This window comes from Bos javanicus, chromosome 2 (genome assembly GCF_032452875.1).
Source record: "Bos javanicus breed banteng chromosome 2, ARS-OSU_banteng_1.0, whole genome shotgun sequence".
In the NCBI taxonomy this organism is placed as follows: domain Eukaryota; kingdom Metazoa; phylum Chordata; class Mammalia; order Artiodactyla; family Bovidae; genus Bos; species Bos javanicus.
In genome coordinates this window covers 119260331-119280478 of record NC_083869.1, presented here as the reverse complement: position 1 = coordinate 119280478, position 20148 = coordinate 119260331, and the positions used below count along the sequence as shown (strand labels likewise).

The 20148-nt window shown below is 52.1% G+C and overlaps 1 protein-coding gene across 6 annotated transcripts in view; it reads right to left on the bottom strand.

The window, feature by feature from the left end:
* Positions 1–1337: 1337 nt before the first annotated feature.
* Positions 1338–20148, bottom strand: part of ARMC9 (armadillo repeat containing 9) — a 179202-nt gene continuing 160391 nt past the window's right edge. For 4 of the 6 annotated variants that reach the window (XM_061388069.1, XM_061388098.1, XM_061388079.1 and 1 more), the window contains 4 exons: positions 19838–19974; positions 12825–12954; positions 3971–4143; positions 1338–2505 (listed from right to left, as the gene is read on the bottom strand). In XM_061388069.1, coding sequence (XP_061244053.1) covers positions 2483–2505; positions 3971–4143; positions 12825–12954; positions 19838–19974 — 463 coding nt within the window. In that variant the 3' untranslated portion in view covers positions 1338–2482. Of the gene's footprint in view, positions 2506–3970; positions 4144–12824; positions 12955–16658; positions 16718–19837; positions 19975–20148 lie in introns of those variants that run through there. The other 2 variants (XM_061388119.1, XM_061388108.1) reach the window with 2 other exon arrangements.

The following is a 20148-nucleotide window of genomic DNA, read 5'->3' as shown; positions in this document are numbered from 1 at the left end:
TGGGTAGGTGTCATGGGCAAAGCCTAGGAGCTGTAGGATTTGGTCTCCGGATGACCTGTGAAAACATTTTGGTTTATTTGTGTATTTGATTCTCGCCCCTCCCCCACCTTAGACTGTGGTTGTATCTGGCTCCCCATTAGGCCTACACATAGCTGGAATATTTATGCTAGTTGGTATTTTCTAAAGTCTCTTTTGCACCATCAGCCCTGGGATGCATAAGTGTGTGTCTGCAAGAGGGCTCTCCCAGAGGCCATATTTACTCCCCAGAGAACCACCCAGACCGCACCTGGTGACCTCAGTGTAGTCTGTCCACATTTTTTTTTTTACCCTAAGTGGCCAGACATCTTCAAATCAGACTTGAGCTCATCTATGGGCCTGAGGAAGAAACAGAAGTCACCCTGGCTTCAGGGAGACCGTGGGCGGTAACAGACAAGTCACCCACTCCCTCTGGATTCTGGAGACAGGACTGCTCTCTCGCCACGGCAGGGCCAGGCTGTGTCAGTCGGAGGCATGTGAGGAATCCGAAGGGAGTGGATTTGCTGGGAGAAAGGGAGAGATCTTTCCATGATGCTCCTCTGCTGTTCATCTGCAAACACTCTCTGCCTTTTCAGAGTTTCTCCAGGAGCGCTTCCATTTCAGGGACCCAGTCTCCACTTCTCTTGCTGGTCCATTATCCACAACACCGAGAGAAGCATTTGCGTTTTCTCTTTATCCCTCCAGAGGTCAAGCCAGGAGTTCGGAGGGGCTGGAGGGCAGTGTTCTGCCCAGCCTTCTTCCCCCCGGAACAGAGAGGAACTCACATATTTCCAGAGGATCAGGATGGGCTAGTCACATGACCACAGAGTTCTACTGTGCCCACCCTGGCACCACTGCCAAGCACTTGTGAAATTAACCCAGGGCCCGGCTCACGATGCGTCTACGGTCATCACAGGGCCAACCTGGCCTCTCGCCTGCTCCAGCGTTCTTCTGTTGGCCTCTTCTGCCTGCTCTCCTCTGGAGTTGGGAGGATACTGAAAAACGCAGCGTTGTCCTTTATTTACATCCAGTGGGGCCACCAAGATGACTCCCAGTGGGCCTGGCCACAGCAGATGGACTGCCTGGGGGACAGCGCGCGTGCACACATACCCACACACCCACACACCCACACACACACAAACTCACGCAGAGGCACATACACAAGTGCCATCTCAATACTCATCATTTTAGTTCAGTACTTCTGTTTTAGGCGAGGTCAGACCCTGCTACAGGCTTGTTAACAGTGCTGACTCTGCAGGTGCACATTCTTTCTGTCCCAGTGTTGTGGAATCCAGAGTCGCAAAACACATCTCGGAGGACACTTTAGACAGTGGAGTACGGTTCATTATGCCAGCATGTCAAGGGGGACTCGGTTCCCAACAAGGACCCTGAAGTTTCTGAGAGGCCCAGTTTTATACCCCCCACTATGTGACAGGTTACATGTTAGCAACCTCTCTGTTGCATATGATTGAGTTTACATCAAGTAGGTGCTAGGAGAACAAACAATTAAGGTTAAAGGTGGGGGCGGACAATGATTATACATCCAGGGGGGATGTCTCCATGGTTAATCTAACAGGGGCAGCCTGACTTCAACTACAATCTCTGTTTGCCATCTATAGGGAGGGAAGTCTCCAGGAGACCTGGTTTTCACTACCGACCATTTCCTCACGCCGGGGCTAGGGTCCAGGCCCAGTTCACATCCTGCCTTTAAGACGGATGACAGGCTTCAAGATGGAGGCTCTCCTGCTTTCCGCACACGGGCCCCAACACTAGGACTGGCCCTGATGTCACCCTTGGCAAGGAGGGAGCAATGGGCCTCCCCCAGCGGGGACCAGTCACCCTGCTGGGGGCACAGTCTGTGCTTGTGGTCTTAACGGACAGAGGGAGGGAAATGGCTTTAAACTGGTCAACCCTCTGAGCCCTTAGAACACGTGTGCAGAAGCACAGGGCCGCTTTGGAACAGCCACATTCCAGCCACAGAGGGGAACACCCCATATTCTTTCCAGGTTTTAAGAGGAAGAAAATACCAAGTCTGCCGCTCAGGCAGCCGATTTGAGAAGGACTTTCCTGTATTCTAACCCCCTTCTGTTTCCTCATACTTGGTCTGGGTAAGGAGAACCGGTTTCCTCCGAGGTCGAGGGCCTGCCTTTGGCTGAGCTGTCTGGCCCTGGCTCCCCGAGATGGACGAGCTCCCGGCTTTGGCTCTGCTGTCCCCCGCTGCCCTCCCAAGCTGGGTGCCGGCGGGGAGGGTGGGCAGGAAGGGCAGTGGCAGGACCCTGGGGCAGGGGCTACGGTGGGCCTGCCCCTGGACGCCTGGAGGGCTGTCCTCCTCGGGTCCTCGAGTCACCTGGTGGCGTGACAACAACCGTCTCATCACTTTTGTCGTCTGCAGCTGCCAGCTGGCCGAGAGCAGGAAGCGGGCTGGTCACTGGGTGAAGGGACGGTGACAGCGGGGAAGAACCCATCCTCACTTCCTGGAAGACGGGTTGCCTGGAGAAGAAAAGCCAGGCAAGCTGCCAGCGCCAGGGCAAGCTTGGGCACAGAGACCCTCTCTGTCCCTGCACAAGCCCTCCTTTCAACGGGCCCTGTGCAAACCGAATGCAGAGCGCCTTCCTCCCGGTCACCTGCGCTGTGGCCGGGGGGCCCTGACTCACTGGGGTGGCCATGCACTTTCCTGACAGGAAGCTTGGTGTGGGGACTCGGTGAGCCTCGCTGCCAGCAGCTCCTGTGTTTGTGGAGGCCGAGGGGTGGGTATGTGCTGCTCCCCACCCTGTGCGGCCAGCCAGCCGGGCAGCCCGCCTGCTCCTGGGCGCTGCTACTGTGGTTACTTCAGTGGGGGCGTCCAGCCTGACGGCCGGGCAGGGCCCTGGGGAAGCCGGTCTACTTCGCTCCTGGCCACTATCTCCCTGTACTTGCTGGCGTTTCCTCGGGGCTCGTGTGTACAAGCACTGTGGTGGGGAGATGGGGCCGGGGCTCCGCTGTGAGTTTCTCAGCAGAGAGGTGCTGAGAGCAGAGGGAGGCCTGCCCATCCCCACGGGCTGCCCAGACTTGGCCCATGAACCACGGTCCCAGCCCAGTGCTCCCTGGTTGGCCAGAGCGCCCAGGGCCCTGTCAGGAAGGAGGGGGCGGCCAGGACGCAGGACTCACACATCCTGAGTGTGACTGATTTTCTGCCTCTTGACGTCCTTTTGTTGGGTTTCTCTTTTGCCTTCCCTTATTTTTAGTAAAGCCCTATTGGAAAGTTCCAGGCTTGGGTTGGGGAGTGGGAGGGGCGGGGGTGGTCAACTGGCTGACTGGGAGGCAACACAGAAGTGGTCTTTATCAGGAGCAGAAGAGTGGGAGGGCGGCCCCAGGGACACAGCGGGGTCCCCTAGGGCCCACCCCACCCTCAGGCCCTCGGAGGGGGCCTCTCCACCCAGCCTGTGAGGAAGTACCTGCTTCTGTTTCCCACCAGAAGGTCGATTCTGGTTTCAGGGCTGACCCGTAAGCCCCCGGGCAGGGGGATCTTATCCCTGAGTGACTGTCTGGAAGGGTCTCCCTCTGCCAGCTTGTGCCTGAGCCGCTGAAGTGTGAAAGTCGCTCAGTCGTGTCCGACTCTTTGCGATCCCATAGATTATACTGTCCATGGAATTCTCCAGGCCAGAATACTTGAGTGGGTAGCCGTTCCCTTCTCCAGGGGATCTTCCCAACCCAGGGATTGAACCCAGGTCTCCTGCATTGTAGGGGAATTTTTACCAGCTGAGCCACCGGGGAAGCCCACGACCCGCTGAGGCCAAGGGCAATTTCTTAAACAGAAAGATGAGTGAAGAACCGGTCCCTGGGGCAAAGGAAGCAGGCAGCTAGGGCCCTGGTCTTGTGGGGAGGGGAGATGGGCCTTTCCCCTTGGTCTGGTGGGCATGGAAGGAGCACGAATCAGATGGGGAAGCCCAGTGCCCTCCCGTGCAGGGTGACTTACTCTGCAGGCTCCTTGTGGAAGAGGTCTTGGAGCTGGGATGGCTGGCCTGCTGGGGGCCACATGAGGAGAACTGAGGGCCCAGAGCTGATGACTTGACCTTGGATGGGTTCATGTCCAGCATCTCCGGGGTGCGGGGGGCCCGGGGCTTGCAGGAGAAGCTTGATGTAAATCCCCTGGAACAAAACATCCAAGCTAAAGTCACAGGAGGAAGAAGGAAGGACTCCCCCTTCTGGCTCTAAGAGATGCCAGCCAGGCACCATCCTGGGCACCGGGGGGTGGGGTGGGGTAGAGCAGGGCACCTGGTGGCATAAATCCCTGCCCGTGGAGCTCACACTTTGGGGGAGGAGGGAGATGATGAGAGAGGAGATTGAAGGCAAGGAGCAGAATAGGGAACCTGAGAGAGTATTACAGTGTCAGATCCAGTGGCCAGGAAAGGTGTGTCTGGCTCCAGTTAGTTCCATGTCCCAGTCCCTGGAACCCTACATGACAACAGGAAATCAAGGCTGCAGGTGTGAGGTTATCCTAGATTACTGGGATATCTGTAATCACAAGCGTCCTTAAAAGTGGGAGAGAAGCAGAGGAAGAAAGAGAAATAGGCTCGGCTATGGGAAAAAAGACACAGATACAATGCCACTGGCTTTGAGGATGGAGGAAGGGGCCACAGTGCTTTTCAGGTGGCGCTAATGGTAAAGAACCCGGCTGCCAATACAGGAGCCGTAAAAGATGCTGGTTTGATCCCTGGTTCGGGAAGATCCCCTGGAGGAGAGCATGGCAACCCACTCCGTTATTCTTGCCTGGAGAGTCCCATTAGAGAGAGGAGCCTGGCGGCTGCAGTCCATAAGGTTACAAAGAGTCAGACACAACTGAAGCGACTTCACATATGCACGCAGGAAGGGGCCACAGGCCCAGGAGGGCAGGAGGCTTCTTGAAGCCAGAGGGGATAGCAGAGAGATTCTTCCCTAGACCTCCAGGGTATAACCTGTCTTGTGGACACCTTGATTCCAGCCCATGAAGACCCATGTGGGACTTCTAATCTACAGAACTGGAAAATAATAAATTCGTGCTTATTTAGTGACTAAATTTGTGCAACTGGAAGTTTATTACAGCATCAACTGGAAGCTGACTTTAGATGGGGTGACCAGGGAAGGCCACAATGAGAAGATGACATTGAGCCCCCAAACAACCCTGCGAAGCAGGCATTACTACCCCATTTTTCAGATGTCGAAACTGAGGCTCCAAGTCGGTCAAGTTTCCCAAATTTACACACATAACAAGCAGGCAGTGAACCTGGTGGGATCTTATAGCCAGCCATTCTCCAGACGCCCTCAGGACCCCAGCCCAGTGGGTCGGCTTCACAGAGACAAGAGGCCACGTCTTAGAGCCTGTTCCCTCCTTCCTACCAGCGCCCGCAGCCACTGCAGCTGGGGTTGGGGACATGATTCCCCCACCCAAACCTTTGCTCCCTGGCTGTCACTGAGGTATATACATGCTCAACTTTTATTCCCATCTCAACTTCTGTTGCTATTGTTGTTCCGTCGCTCGGTCGTGTTGGACTCTGTGACCCCATGGATGGTAGCACACCAGGCTCCTCTGTCCTCCACCATCTCCCAGAGTTTGCTCGACTTCTGGGGACTTTGCTATGTGTCCATTTTTCTGACACCTAACTCTGAAGACTGGGGTCCCGGGGGCCGTCACCCAGGGCTGTGGTCACCACTGACTGAGCTGATGTAAGCGCCATCTCAGCTCCCAGCAGGCAGCAGGGGCTCCTGGTCTGACCTTCCTTCAGTAGGTGGGCATCTCGGTCTGCAGGCTGCAAGTGTGAGTGGGCAGCAGACACTGTGAGCGTGGCTAGTAAGGGGGGTGGTCTCCCCACCGCACCCCCAGGACAGAGAGATGCTGACCGGCTGCAGGGCTCCTAGTGGGCAGTGTGTGTGTGTGTGTGTGTGTGTGTGTGTGTGTGTACACCGTGCTGGGGGCTGAAACTGAGGACTGGGGCAAGTGAAGGATCTGGTGGCAGGGAGAAGGGTGAGGGCCCTGGAATGGCCTGGACTCTGTCTCGCTCTGTTGCTTTCTAGCCGGTGAGGGAGTGAGCAATCTGCTGACATCTCAGGAGCCTCAGTTTCCCCACCTGTGAAATGGCTTCTGTAGCACAGCTCTGAAGGTTCTGTGAGGTGGTATCCCTGGGCCAGCTGTGGTAAAGCGCCCCATAAACGGGGATGATGGCTCTGGGGAGTGAGACTAGGGAGGCAGCTGCATAATTTGTTGATTCATTTCATTATGCTTCCCCCTTTTTTTTTTACATTGAGAATCTATTACTTTAATCATCAGAAAAATAAAACTTAAATATTTGAAAAGTTTCCAAATTCAAATTTAGAAAAAGACGTGTAAAAAACTGCCTGTACTTTAGACAAGAAATCTTTCATACCTGGTTGAAAAGGATAGAGGAGATTTAGCCCTCTTACAATTTTTTAACTTTTTTTTTCCTTTAAAAAGCAAATTTATTTTCATGTCATGTATAACATTGTCCTTCCAGGTGAACTGCCTCAGAGCAGCAATTTGGTCTAGTCCACCTTTGATATCCAATGTCCAGCACAGTTCTGAGCACACATGTGCTAAGCTGCTTCAGTCATGTCTGACTCTTTGCAACCCCATGGACTGTAGCCCGCCAGGCTCCTCTGTTCATGGGATTCTCCAGGCAAGAATACTAGACTGGGTTGCCATTCTTCCTCCAGGGGATCTTCCCGACCCTGAGCACACACCCATGTGCATTATCAGTGAATGAAAGAAATGTAAAAAATTAGAGTATACTGATCAGATGAAAGAGTATGCAATCATCGTAAATAATGTGGGGGCTACTCAGGCACATGAGAGAGAATGTAGTGAGGCTCAGAATAGAGGAAAAAAGCTGCTGTATAACACAGGGAGCTCAACTTGGTGCTCTGTGACAACCTAGAGGGGTGGGATGGGGTGGTGGGAGGGAGGTTCAAGAGGGAGGGGACATATGTATACTTAGAGCTGATTCACACTGTTGTACAGCAGAGACTAACATACCAATGTAAAGCAATTATCCTGCAATTAAAAATAAATTAAAAACAAAGTAAACACAAACACACACACCCAAAAATCCCAGAGCAATACAGCGTGCTCAGTTGCTAAGTCCTGCCTGACTCTTTGTGACCCCATGAACCGCAGTCCGCCAGGCTCCCCTGTCCATGGGATATACCAGGCAAGACTACTGAAGTGGGTTGCTATTTCTTCCTCCATGGGATCTTCCCGACCCAGGGATCTAACCCACATCTTCGGCATTGGCAGCCGGATTCTTTATCACACAGCCACTTGGAAGCCCTTGGAGCGACACAGAAAGTGAAGGTGAAAGTGGCTCAGTTGTGTCCGACTCTTTGCGGCCACGGTTCTCTAGGCCAGAATACTGGAGTAGGTAGCCTTTCCCTTCTTCCCAACCCAGGGATCGAACCCAGGTCTCCTGAATCGCAGGATTCTTTACCAGCTGAGCCACAAGGGAAGTCCAAGGGAGTGATACAGAGCAGCATGTAAATCTGACTGCAAGTGTGTGAAACAGGCATGCACTGCTGACACCTTTCTGACACATACAATGAAGCTTTTCTAATTCTGAGATATATATTCTTTTGTTTGTTTGTTTTTGGCTGTGCCACATGGCTTGCAGGATCTCAGTTCTCTCTCCAGGAACTGAACCCAGACTACAGCAGTGAAAGCCCAGAATCCTAACCACTAGACCTCCAGGGAACTCCCTAATGTTGAAATTTGTTATCATTGTTATGGTGGTAAAATATACATAACATAAAATCTTGATTGTTTTAAAATGCAGCCCCTTTACACTTTCAGTTCAGTTCAGTCACTCAGTCATGTCCGACTCTTTGCGACCCCATGAACCGCAGGATGCCAGGCCTCCCTGTCCATCACCAACTCCCGGAGTTCACTCAGACTCACACCCATCAAGTCGTGATGCCATCCAACCATCTCATCTTCTGTCGTTCCCTTCTCCTCCTGCCCCCAATCCCTCCCAGCATCAGAGTCTTTTCCAAAGAGTCAACTCTTCACATGAGGTGGCCAAAGTACTGGAGTTTCAGCTTTAGCATCATTCCTTCCAAAGAAATCCCAGGGCTGATCTCCTTCAGAATGGACTGGTTGGATCTCCTTGCAGTCCAAGGGATTCTCAAGAGTCTTCTCCAACACCACAGTTCAAAAGCATCAATTCTTCAGCGCTAAGCTTTCTTCACAGTCCAACTCTCACATCCATACATGACCACTGGAAAAACCACAGCCTTGACTAGACGGACCTTTCTTGACAAAGTAATGTCTCTGCTTTTGAATATGCTGTCTAGGTTGGTCATAACTTTCCTTCCAAGGAGCAAGCGTCTTTTAATTTCATGGCTGCAGTCACCATCTGCAGTGATTTTGGAGCCCCCAAAAATTAAGTCTGACACTGTTTCCACTGTTTCCCCATCTAATTCCCATGAAGTGATGGGACCAGATGCCATGATCTTCGTTTTCTGAATGTTGAGCTTTAAGCCAACTTTTTCACTCTCCACTTTCACCTTCATCAAGAGGCTTTTTAGTTCCTCTTCACTTTCTGCCATAAGGGTGGTGTCATCTGCATATCTGAGGTTATTGATATTTCTCCTGGCAATCTTGATTCCAGCTTGTGTTTCTTCCAGTCCAGCGTTTCTCATGATGTACTCTGCATATAAGTTAAATAAGCAGAGTGGCAATATGCAGCCATGAAAAGCCTACATGCAGGTAAACTTTATGTGGCAGTGTCGTGGGGCTGCGGCGCCCAGGTATCTGATCAAACACTGCATATTTCTGTGCAGGTGTCTCTGGACAAGGCAGACATTCCACAGGGGGGACGCTGAGTAAAGCAGACTGCCCTCCAGAAAGCGAGTGTGCCCCATCCACTCGCTCTTGGGTTCTGGACTTGCCTCTGCAGCCACATGAGCCGATTCCTTAATTAAATCTCTTTCCACACACACTTCCTGTTGGCTCTGTTTCTCTGGAGAATCCTGACTAATATACCTAAGAGCGGGCCTCCTCTTGGCTCTGGGACATGACCTTTGTTTGACTGGGGTCGTGTTGTTGCCATGAAAGAACATCTCAGACACATCCTCCCTCTGGCTGGCACCTCCCTCTGGCACTGGGGAAAGTGGCCCTTGGCAGACACCAGGGAACCACCCCTTCGGCTTGGCAGATCCTTCCCCTCCATGGGGTCCCCACCTGGGCGGCTGCAGGAGGCAGATGTGTTGACTGAGGGTGCTGGTCACTGTCGCTGAACTCTGAGGGGTGATGAGTTTGGGGCCCCCTGGAGAGGACACTGTGGGAGGCAGGGAGGGATGGCTGTTGGGAAGGGTCAGCTTGGCCCCTGAGCAGCCCCCCAGCCCCCTCAAGCCCCTGCATGGTGTGAGCTTATGGTCTAGGGAGTCAGGAGCTAGAGCCAGGAAATGGCGATGGTCTGGCCGGGGATGCAGCCAGATTAGGGCAGAGCAGAAAGAGCACATGGGAAGCACACGTGGATAGCAGTCGCCTCCAACTCAGGAAGATGTGACCGGCTGCAGGAACACACGGTGCTGGGTCCTAGAAAAAGGTGAAGGTCGATCGATATATTGGTAAATTGGGAGGTGCCCTGCAAGGTAGGCAGTTATGTATCAGAGAAGCCTGGCTGGCTTCTATGATCTCTGCTCGTCAATAGGAACATTGTGTTGGAAGGGAGTCACAATAAAAAGTTTCTGGAGATATTTAATCTTTACTTGTGTTTGGAATGCTGCTGAGTCATAATCCCAGAGCTGAGATTCCCACGGCAGAACATCCCCGTCTCCCTTCATTTCTTTGGAGGGAAATACCGTCTGCATTAAGATACGAATCAAAGCGCTCAGGGCTTGCCTAAGTGGACTCTGCTCATCAAAGTACCTAACTTGGTCATTGCTGTGGAATTTCATCTGGACTGCAACAAAGTCCAGAGGGGAGAAGGGGGCTGGGAAGAGCGTGGCGGCTGGGGAGGGAGCACGCCGGATGAAGGCAAATTTCACACACGGATATTCAGTGAGGGTGCACACATGTCTGTATAAATACTCAGGCTACCCCAATTTCCCTGACCTCCTGGTTCTGTAATTTCTTTTAGCTCAATATTGTCATATATCCTTTGGGAACAAATGTGAGGAGGGAAAAGCATATATGGGACATATATGTAAGGGCTTCCTGGTGGCTCAGTGGTCAAGAATGTGACTGCAATGCAGGAGATTCCCGGGTTTGATACCCGGGTTGGGAAAATCCCCTGGAGAAGGAAAATGGCAACTGCTCCAGTATTCTTGCCTGGAAAATGCCATGGACAGAGGAACCTGGAGGGTTACAGCCCATGGGGTCGCAAAGAGTCGGACAGAACTTAACCACTAAACAACCACCACAGACATACGTAAAATCTCGTTCTTCCTTATTTTTTAAAAGCCACAATACTTGCGGCTGGGCAGAATTTTGACAGTTTGCTTCCCATCTCAGGCTGGCACTGGTAGACGTCTGTGGGGCAGTGAGAGCTCTGACTGGAGGAGCCCACTCCCTCACCCGCCCTTGGCCACACGGAGGGAATGTCCAGACAAATGCCATCCTGGTCTGGCTGGGCTCCTCGGCATCTCTGTGTGGATGACGTGCCAATGCCGTGCAGAGCAGGGCCCCAGCAGATGGCGGGCGGCCAGTGGGCGGGCAAGGCCATGTGACGTCTGGGCAGCCTGGCCCCTCACCTTCCCAGAGGTGACAGCTGGAAACCAACCCTGTACTTTCCAAGGTTGGGGGGTCAGCCCCTCCAGGTCGGGACTGACAGATTTCCCTGGGAAAGTGCCTTGGTTCTCCTTGGGATAAATGCTTGTTTTCTTTGAAAATGCATTTTCATAGTCTGGTTAACATTTATTCAAAGCTAAGGACTGTAAGAGGCGGAGAGAAAAAGGAAAAGGAAGACGTGGGCTGTGGGGAGGCTGTGCACTGGTAGAGTCTGAACCTTTTCACTCCTGGCTTCCAGGAAGTCAATTTCACAGCAAGATCAGTTGCTGGAAGCCACTGGAGCTGCAATTATCTTTACGCCACCTCAAAGTCAGGGCTAAGCAATGCGGGCTATCATTTTGTCTACCAACGACCCACATCCAGGGCTCCAGGGCCTTCCTTCTCCCCACAAGTAAGGGCCCAACCCAGCCAACTCATCTTCTGAGGCCAGGGGCTGCCCTCCTTTACAGACTGAGAGAGTGGAGCTGTCAAGCCAGACAGAGAGCCACGCTCTCTTCTTTTCTCCTAGGGATTCATCCAATGTGTATTTTGAGCTCTTGCTCTGTGCCAGGAACACGGGGGATAAACACCCTACACATGGCCCCCGTCTTTGAGGACAGTGGGAGAGTCATGGAGCACGTGACTATACAGCGGAACTCTGGCTCACCATCTTTGACACCTTCTGCCCCGTAGACACATCCAGGACTGTCCCCTCCCCAGTCCAGATCCCAAGGTCCTTGTGGCTCATCCCTATACAGCCCTGCCGCCCTTCTGCCCTTGAAGCAGGAAAGGAAGGTGCAAGGTAGCTGCCTGCTCTCAGAGGGGTAGGCTTTGGCAGTCTCCCTGCCCCTCCTCTCCCTGACTTTCTCGCCAGTGGGTGCAGCGCTGCTGGGCCTTCTGCCTGTCCTCAGGGGTCCCTGACCCCTCCAAGGTGTCCAGCAGCTTCTAGAACCCAGCAGGAATCCCTGTTTCTGTGGCGTTTCCATCAGTGGGAGATTGCAAGAAGGCAGGAAGGTCCCTACAGGGGAGGGCCGGTGGGCTGGTTTCTCAGACTCCCCTGCACTGTGATGGGGGCCACATCTGCAGGGGGTGGGTAGTTTCAGGCCTCGAGGGGCCTAGAATGCAGGCCTCCCACAGCCTCACCCAGCTCCACAAGACCCCACTGCTGGAGGAGCTGCAAGTCAGCTGTGACCACAGCGGAGGTGGGGGCCTGCTCACTGCAGACACAATAACGGACGTTCCTCCCTGTTCTAAGGGGAAAGTGGGGCACGGATGGCCTGGCCGGTCACCATGGCAAAATTCCTCTAATCAGAGACTCCAAGGGTGTTGTCATGATGCTCAGCATGACTCTCTAGAGCAGTGTTTTAGCACAGGAGCGAGGCTCCTCTGTCTTGAAACTTGCAGCCTGCAGGGCGCTGTGGGGCCGGGAGGAGGAAGTAGTGGGCGGCGGTCAGGAGACAAGTTGGGTCTGAGTCCAGGGCCAGGCCCCTCCCCCAAGCAGGTTCTCTCAGATCTGAAAGAAGGAGCCTGTAAGATCATTTAAAAAAAAAAAAAAAAAAGTCCTTTCGAGATTCTAAAGAATCCCTCCTCACCCACTGAGTGCCGGTTTGTGCTCATTTGACACAGAGGAACAGAAAACATCTTTTTTTTTTTTTTCTTCCTGGGGGTCCAGTTTCTGTTTTAGGAAGCTGACATCTGAGCCAAACCCTTGTACTGACCTCAGGCCTCACCTTTCTCCCCTCCACAGCCCCCTCTCCAAAAGCGAACTGCTAAGAGAGGCCATTGACCTCAAATTACTTCTCTTCACTCACCCTCCCAAACGTGTTCACCCAGCAGTTCTTAAAACAAGTCCCTTGGGTGTGTTTGTAAGTTTTTCTCTCCTTCCGGCCTGACGACTGGTGATTCTCAGGAGGGCAGATCCCTCCCCTTGGGCTCTGAGGTTGTCAGACGAGCTGACCACACTCCCCTGAGGGTCTCAGAACCGCACTTGGGCCCCCAGTGGGAGGCTCCTTTGCCTCCATCATCAGAGGCTGGGCCTCAGAGGAGCCCTTCCGGGACACCGCTCCACCCCTACCTGGTGGTGTCTCCACTTTCTGGGGCCCGGGGCCCCTCTCGAGGCTGGCTCGGGGCCCCTGCTGGGGGCAGACGAGGCTCTCCCTGACGTCCTGCTGGCGACCACTCTCCCGGCTTGGCATCGGTGGCGGCTGAGAGGAGTCAGGAGAGAGAGCTCAGTTGACCTCTGCTCTGGAAGCTCTTTGAAGATGCTCTTTACTGGGCTGGACCCCGGAGCCAAGAAAAGCACACAGCCCGGGGGCCAGTCCCTCACGGCTCCCCTCCCCGGTGCCTATGGATGGGGACTTGTTTACTTGTGCAGGTTGGGACCTTTCCAGATGACCACTTTGGGTACTTGTAACCTGAGGGTGCAGTGGGCACGCTCTGGTTGGAACACACGCAGGCAGGGAAGATCAGACCCTCTGCCCTGTGGCCTGCCCCCTCCCCACCCCTGCCCCCACCTCTTGGGAAAAGCCAACAAAACCTGGAATTGTCTCCTGGGCCCCCTGCTTGGCACTGATGCACAGTTGCCCAGAGGCACACTGAAAAACTATTCATGTCTGTTTGAAATTCAACTTCAGCTGGGTGTCCTGTGTTTTTATTTGCCAAATCTGGCAACCCCAGAGGTGGGGCTCTCTGAGCCTCCCCTGGATCCTTCAGGGCTGAATCCCTGCCCTCCCACAAGGGCAGGAACCTCCCTAATACTGCCCAGCAAGGACCAGGCACCTGGGTCACCCCCAGATCACAGGGAACAGTGGGAGAAGTTCCCGATGACACTGCTGAGGGTCCCTCCCCAGGGTCTGGGGACGGGCCTGTTCTGTACTTCAAATGACATGCACCCCTCCTTTTCCAGCTCAAAGGGGTTCATGTCACTGTCACAGCAACACTGTGATAGTTTGAATTCACTGCCCCTTTAACCCAAGCTCCTTTCAGCTCATTAAAAAAAAAAAACAAGAATCTCTCTAGCACCTTTGCAATGGCCTCAGCTTTATCTTAAATAATCTTCCCTACCTAAACAGACATTTCTCTAAAGAAGACATTCAGATGGTCAACAGGCACACGAAAAGCTCCACATCACCAATTATTAGAGAAATGCAAATCAAAACTACAGAGTGATATCACCTCACGCTGGTCAGAATGGCCATCATCAAAAAGTCTACAAATGACAGATGCTGGAGAGAGTGTGGAGAAAAGGGAACCCTCCTACACTGTTGGTGAGAATGCAAATTGGTGCAACCACAATGGAAAACAGTATGGAGGTTCCTCAAAAAACTAAAAACAGAGTTGCCATATGATTCAGCAACCCCACTCCCGGGCATATAGGCAGACAAAACTATAATTCAAAAAGATAAATTCACCGCTATGCTCATAGAAACATTATTTGCGATAGCCAAGACACAGAAACATCAATGTCCACTAACAGATGAATGGATAAAGACGTGGCACATGTATGCAACGGAATACTACTCAGCCATAAAAAGGGACGGAGTTGGACCATTTGCAGAGATGTGGATGGACCTAGAGACTATCACACAGAGTGAAGTCAGTCAGAAAGAGAAAAAGAAACACCATACGATATCACTTGACATGTGGAATCTAAAATATGACACAAACAAACTATTCTATGAAACTGAAACAGGCTCCTAGACATAGACTACACACTTGCGGTTGACAGGGGGAGAGGGATCAGGGAGGGGTGGACTGGGAACTTGGGATTAGCAGATGTAAACTATTATATATAGGATGGATAAACACCAAGGTCCTACTATACAGCATAGGGAACTATATTCAAGATCCTGTGAGAAACCATAATGGAAAAGAATAGGAAAAAAGAATGCATATACATGTGTAACCGAATCACTTTGCTCTAAGAGCAGAAATTAACACAGCATTTTAAATCAACTATACTTTGATTTAAAAACAAAAAGAATCCTCCCTGCAGGTTTCCTCAAACCCACGGCACGGGGGCACAGCTTTGACTTCCAGATAACTCTCTTTTGACCCAAACAAGGACTCTGTTTCTGGTACGGAACCCATGGGTGGCTTTATTTACAGTCCACACTGGACAGTCTCTGGGCTTCTCTGATAGCTCGGTTGGTAAAGAATCTGCCCGCAATGCAGGAGACCCTGGTTCGATCCCTGGGTTGGGAAGAGCCCCTGTAGAAGGGAAAGGCTACCCACTCCAGTATTCTGGCCTGGAGAATTCCATGGACTGTATAGTCCATGGGGTTGCAAAGAGTCGGACACGACTGAGCGACTTTCACTCACTCATTCACTGGACAGTCTCCACCCAGAACTGTGACTGGAACTAGGATTTCAGCCTTCTCTGAGCTGCTCTTCAGTGGATAACTGGCCTGCTTGTCTGTGCTCTCTGCTGACTGGGCTTATAACAATGCTCAGGAGACCACACTTGGGTGTATAAAATAATGGTTGAGTGGCACCACACATAAGAGCTGGGCTGCACATGGAAAACCCCATGAGGGTCAATGGTGTTCCAAGATGGCGCCCAGGGGTAGGCAGCTCTACAGGATCATGAGCTTTCCTGGGTGGGTGGCAGTGGGGGATAGGTGCCAAAGTCCCCTGGCAGGAGGGAGGAGGAACTGAGCTGGGCTCTTGGGAGAACTTCTTGGGTCTTCTTGGTTCAGCCACCCCTCCAGCCTCCCCTGCTCCCTCTGCTTAGGCCACATGGCAGACTTTCAGAGCAACCTCTATGGCCCCTGATGCCATCCTCTGATGCCATCCCCCGCCCGCCAAAAAAAATATATCTCCACTGAAAGAGCTGGGAGCTGGGAGGAGGAGGGCAGCTGCGTGCGTGCACCTGAAGCTTCCTGGGATAAACCACTGTTTCTCTACCTCTTCATCCATTTCAAACAGGGCTGGCATTTTCCCTCAGGGTCCACTGACAGGACATGCGATTTTGATATCCCAGCCTTGGTGGATGGGGAAGGAAATGAGAATAACTTTCCTCAGGCCAAAATCATACAAGATTCTAAGTCACATTCTTGGCTTTTCTTTTTTTTTTTTTTTTTCCCTTGGGAGCTATTTCCTTTTGGCTCTGTGGGCCTGAGTCCTTTGCTTAAAAATAATGTATTTTCTGGCCCCTCACAGAACTGATGGAGCCATGTAAGGATCCCACGGCCTCCTCATTCCGAGTCCTGCCTTAGTGCTGACGGAATGCACAGCCATGAAGGGGGGTGTCCTGAACAAACCTGATGTTTGGGTCGGGGTGCTGGGACCCCACGGGTCTTGAGTGGGGCATTAATTCCCAGCAGGGGTGAAGGTCATGTATGAGGGGACCTATTGGGGGGTTGGTGGCCTGGCGAGGCCAGAACGGGCTGAGGGGACAAGGTGAGCAGGTGCAGAGACCGGGGAGAAAGGGCTGGAGGAGCAGGACTGGATGGGTGGAAGGGTCAAGAGGAAATCAGATCAGCTCTCACTGGGGAAGGAAAGAAATGGGACAGCAAGGATCAGGAGGGTCCTGCCACATGCTGCTGTCCTCTTCTTCCCTCGACCGAGGTGCTTGGTTGGCCGAGCCCAGATGCGGCCTCAGAACTAGCCTCAACACAGCATTTGAGCATGTTGGCTGAAGCCGGTCTGCACCCGCCCCCTCAAGGAGGTTGAGTGAAAAGAGGAAGAGAAGGCGGTGGCCAGACCAGATGGAAAGCTCACACTGGTCCATGGAGGAGGCGAGGGCCTGCGGTGGTTGTGCTGGGCAAGGAAGGAAGAATAGAAATCTACACCAGAAATGGAATCCATGCTCATTAAATGACCCCAGGAGTGGGGAAGGATCAAGGGGAAGGGATAGTTAGGGAGTTTGGGATGGTCATGTATACACTGATATAACTAAAATGGATAACCAACAAGGACCTACTTACTGTACAGCACATGGGACTCTGCTCAATGTCACGTGGCAGCCTGGATGGGAGAGGAGGTGGGGGGAGAATGGACACATGTATATGTATGGCTGAGTCCCCTCGCCGTTTCCCTGAAACTATCACAACATCGTTAATTGGCTATGCGTGCTCAGTTGCTAAGCTCTCTGTGACTTCATGGGCTGTAGCCCACCAGGCTCCCTTGTCCATGGGATTTTCCAGGTGAGAATGCTTGGGTGGGTTGCCATTTCCTCCTCCAGGGGATCTTCCTGACTCAGGGATGGAACCTGCATCTCCTGTGTCTCCTGCAGTGGCGGGCTGATTCTTTACCAGTGTGCCACCTGGGGAGCCTATCCCAATACAAAATAAAAAGTAAAAAAAAATTTTTTAATAAATAAATGACCCAGGGAAAGCCAATAAGCTGGACCCTTGGCTTCTTCAAGGGGAGAACATTTGTCCTATAAAGGATTTTGAAGGAGAACTAAGTAAGGGTGCTGGCCTGAGGAAGAGAGAAGGCATGGGGGTGGGTGTGTGCTCAGGTGTGTCTGATTCTTTGCGACCCTGTGGACTGCAGCCCACCAGGCTCCTCTGCCCATGGAATTTTCCAGGCAAGAATACTGGAGTGGGTTGCCATTTCCTTCTCCAGGGGATTTTCCTGACCCAGGGATCAAACCTGGGTCTCCTGCATTGGCAGGCAGGTTCTTTACCACTAGCAATACCTGGGAAGCCTCTGCGGGTGGGGGAAGTGATTAATATGCCTGGTATCTGGCAGGGGGAGTGAGGATGGACTGGGGGTCAGTGTAGGGGAGTCCACTGAGGCAGGAGGGCAGCAGGTGGGCTCCCAGCCAGGCCTGAGTGAATGAGAAGGTAGAGGATGGGACTGAAAAGTATGGCCTCAGTGCTCAGAGCAGGCTCCTGGGTGCAGCGGTAGCATGGCTCCAGGTGGCCCATCTAGCAGGGCAGGTGAGTAGCTGCTGCCTCCCCAGGGAGAAGCACTGGGAAGGGCTGGTGATCCCAGGCATGAGTGCCCTGGTGGGTGCCCACCGTTTTCAAGCAAGGAACCAGAATTTGCCAGGGTCAAAAGTAATTGTTCTTGAAAATAATAACGTCTACATCACCAGCAACATCAGCCACCACTCAGCTTCCTCCACCCTTGACAACCTCCAGTGACTCTACCCTACAGGTAATACCACGCCAAATCTTCCTAAAAGATAAGGCCACACTTAGAATCAATGCAAGACAGAGGGTCACCTTGGTGGCAATTTGGGTAAAACAAGGATGTTACTGATAAATAAATTAGCCTAAATGCAACTCTTTGGAAGAGTGGTGTTGTGTTCAGTCGTGCCCAACTCTTAGAGACCCCATGGACTGTAGCCCGCCAGGTTCCTCTGTCCATGGGATTTTCCAGGCAAGAACACTGGAGCGATTATTTCCTATTCCATTTCCTATTCCAGGGCATCTTCCTGATCCAGGGATTGAACCTACGTCTCCTGAGTCTCCTGCATTGGCGGGCAGGTTCTTTACCTCTGCACCACCTGGGAAGGCCAGCCCTATAGAGTTTGAAATCATTTTTAACTCAACAACAGTAGGTCAAATTGGCAAAAATCAGTAGACCACCTAAAACCTCCACCCTGGCAGCAGAAATCTCTAGGTAAACGACTGAGCTAACCATCTTTTAAAGAAGGCATATTAATGTTTGGAGCTCTAGCAAAACACATGTAAAATAACAAATGATCAAAGCTGGCATAAAAAAGCAACCCTCTAAAACTGCTGTAATCAAGAGACCCTTTCCCAGGGTAACCAAACAGCCTGGCTTTCTTCCGACTCTGTGACAGGTCTACTGCGCTGAATCAGGGATCAGACGCATTTGAATCCAATTCAGAGCAGATTAGAAAAGCTCACAGATGTTTCTCATACTGGAATCTGACCTGCTCCTCTTGTTGTTTTTCCTTTTTGAATGGAGAAATTGGAGTCTTATCTGATCTGTTCATATCCTTTTAATTTCCTCTTGAAAATTAAAAAAAAAACAACTTTGTACATTTCTAATTCAAAGCATATATATATTTTTTTCTAGCATATAAAAAATACTTTTATTCCCCATCAGTCTCTAGTGAGCTCAACTAGAAGCTCTCTGGAGAGCTTCCCTGGTGGCTCAGTGGTAAAGAATCCGCCTGCCAATGCAGAAGACACGGGTTCGACCTCTGATCCGGGAAGATCCCACATGATGCCTGAGAATCTAAGCCCGTGCACCACAACTATTAAGCCTGTGCTCTGGTGAGCCCTGGTGGCTCAGATGGTAAGGGATCCGCCTGCACTGCAGGAGACCTGGGTTCGATCCCTGGGTTGGGAAGATCCCTTAGAGGAGGGCATGGCAACCCAACCCAGTATTCTCGTCTGGAGAATCCTCACGGACAGAAGAGCCTGGCAGGCTACTTGGGGTCTCAGAGAGTCGGACACAACTGCTCGACTAAGCACACTAGAGCTGGGGAGCCGCAACTGCTGAGCCCGTGTGCTGCATCTGCTGAAACTGCTAGCACTTGAGTCCGTGCTCTGCAACCAGAGGAGCCGCTCCAGTGAGAAGCCCGCGCACTGCCACTGAGAGCAGCCTCTACTCGCCGCAACTAGAGGAAAACCCAGCACAGCCAAAAATAAATGAATACAATTATTTTAAAAAATGTGTTTGGATCCCACACTAGCTTTTGCTCCTGGCTGCACATTTCTAACTCTGTTCAGCCTTCTACCGTGTGGCTGACCACCTCAGCGATAGAGCTGGGTCACCAGAGTTTTGGTCAAGGATCTACATTGTTCGGAGAGTTCTACTTCAAAGTCTCACATTTAAACGTGGCTTCCCCAGTCAGAAATCTTGCTCAAATAGCTTGCAGAGGGGAGCACTGGACACAGTGCTCTGAGAGAAGGGAGTCTGGAGGAAAAGCCCATGGTCAGGTCTGGCTGTGGGGTCACATGCCTGTGAACCTCTGTGACAGGGGGTAATGGTTGAGATCAGAGGGCTTTTCAAGAGCAGGTGTGAGGCTGAGGCCTTCCAGGGTTTGGAACTGCTGCAGTTTCATAAAATCCTGGGCATCACCAGGCCCAGAGCTGCCCCCAGTCCCAGAGCTGTCCCCAGTTCTGGAGCTGCCCCCCCACATGCTGCCAGTTTTCTTACATGAAAAGGAAGGGCAAGACTCAGGAGCAGCAGGTTTGCCCCCCCTGCAGACTGGAGTGTGGGTGTTTGGCAGGGACAGGAGGCAGCCATTTCTGGCATGCTGGGCCATCTGGGGAGAACTGAGATGATCTTCCAGCCTGGAGGAAAAAATGAAAAGCAGCAATCAATACAGAGAGGAGATATCTGACTGCCGACTACTGTGTAGCATCACAAACAAATACAGGAAGTGGAAGCACCTGAATGCCTTATGTTAAGCTAGTATTAGCAGATATTGGATGTCTTTAAGAAATAGGAAGTGCCCCTTGCCTCAC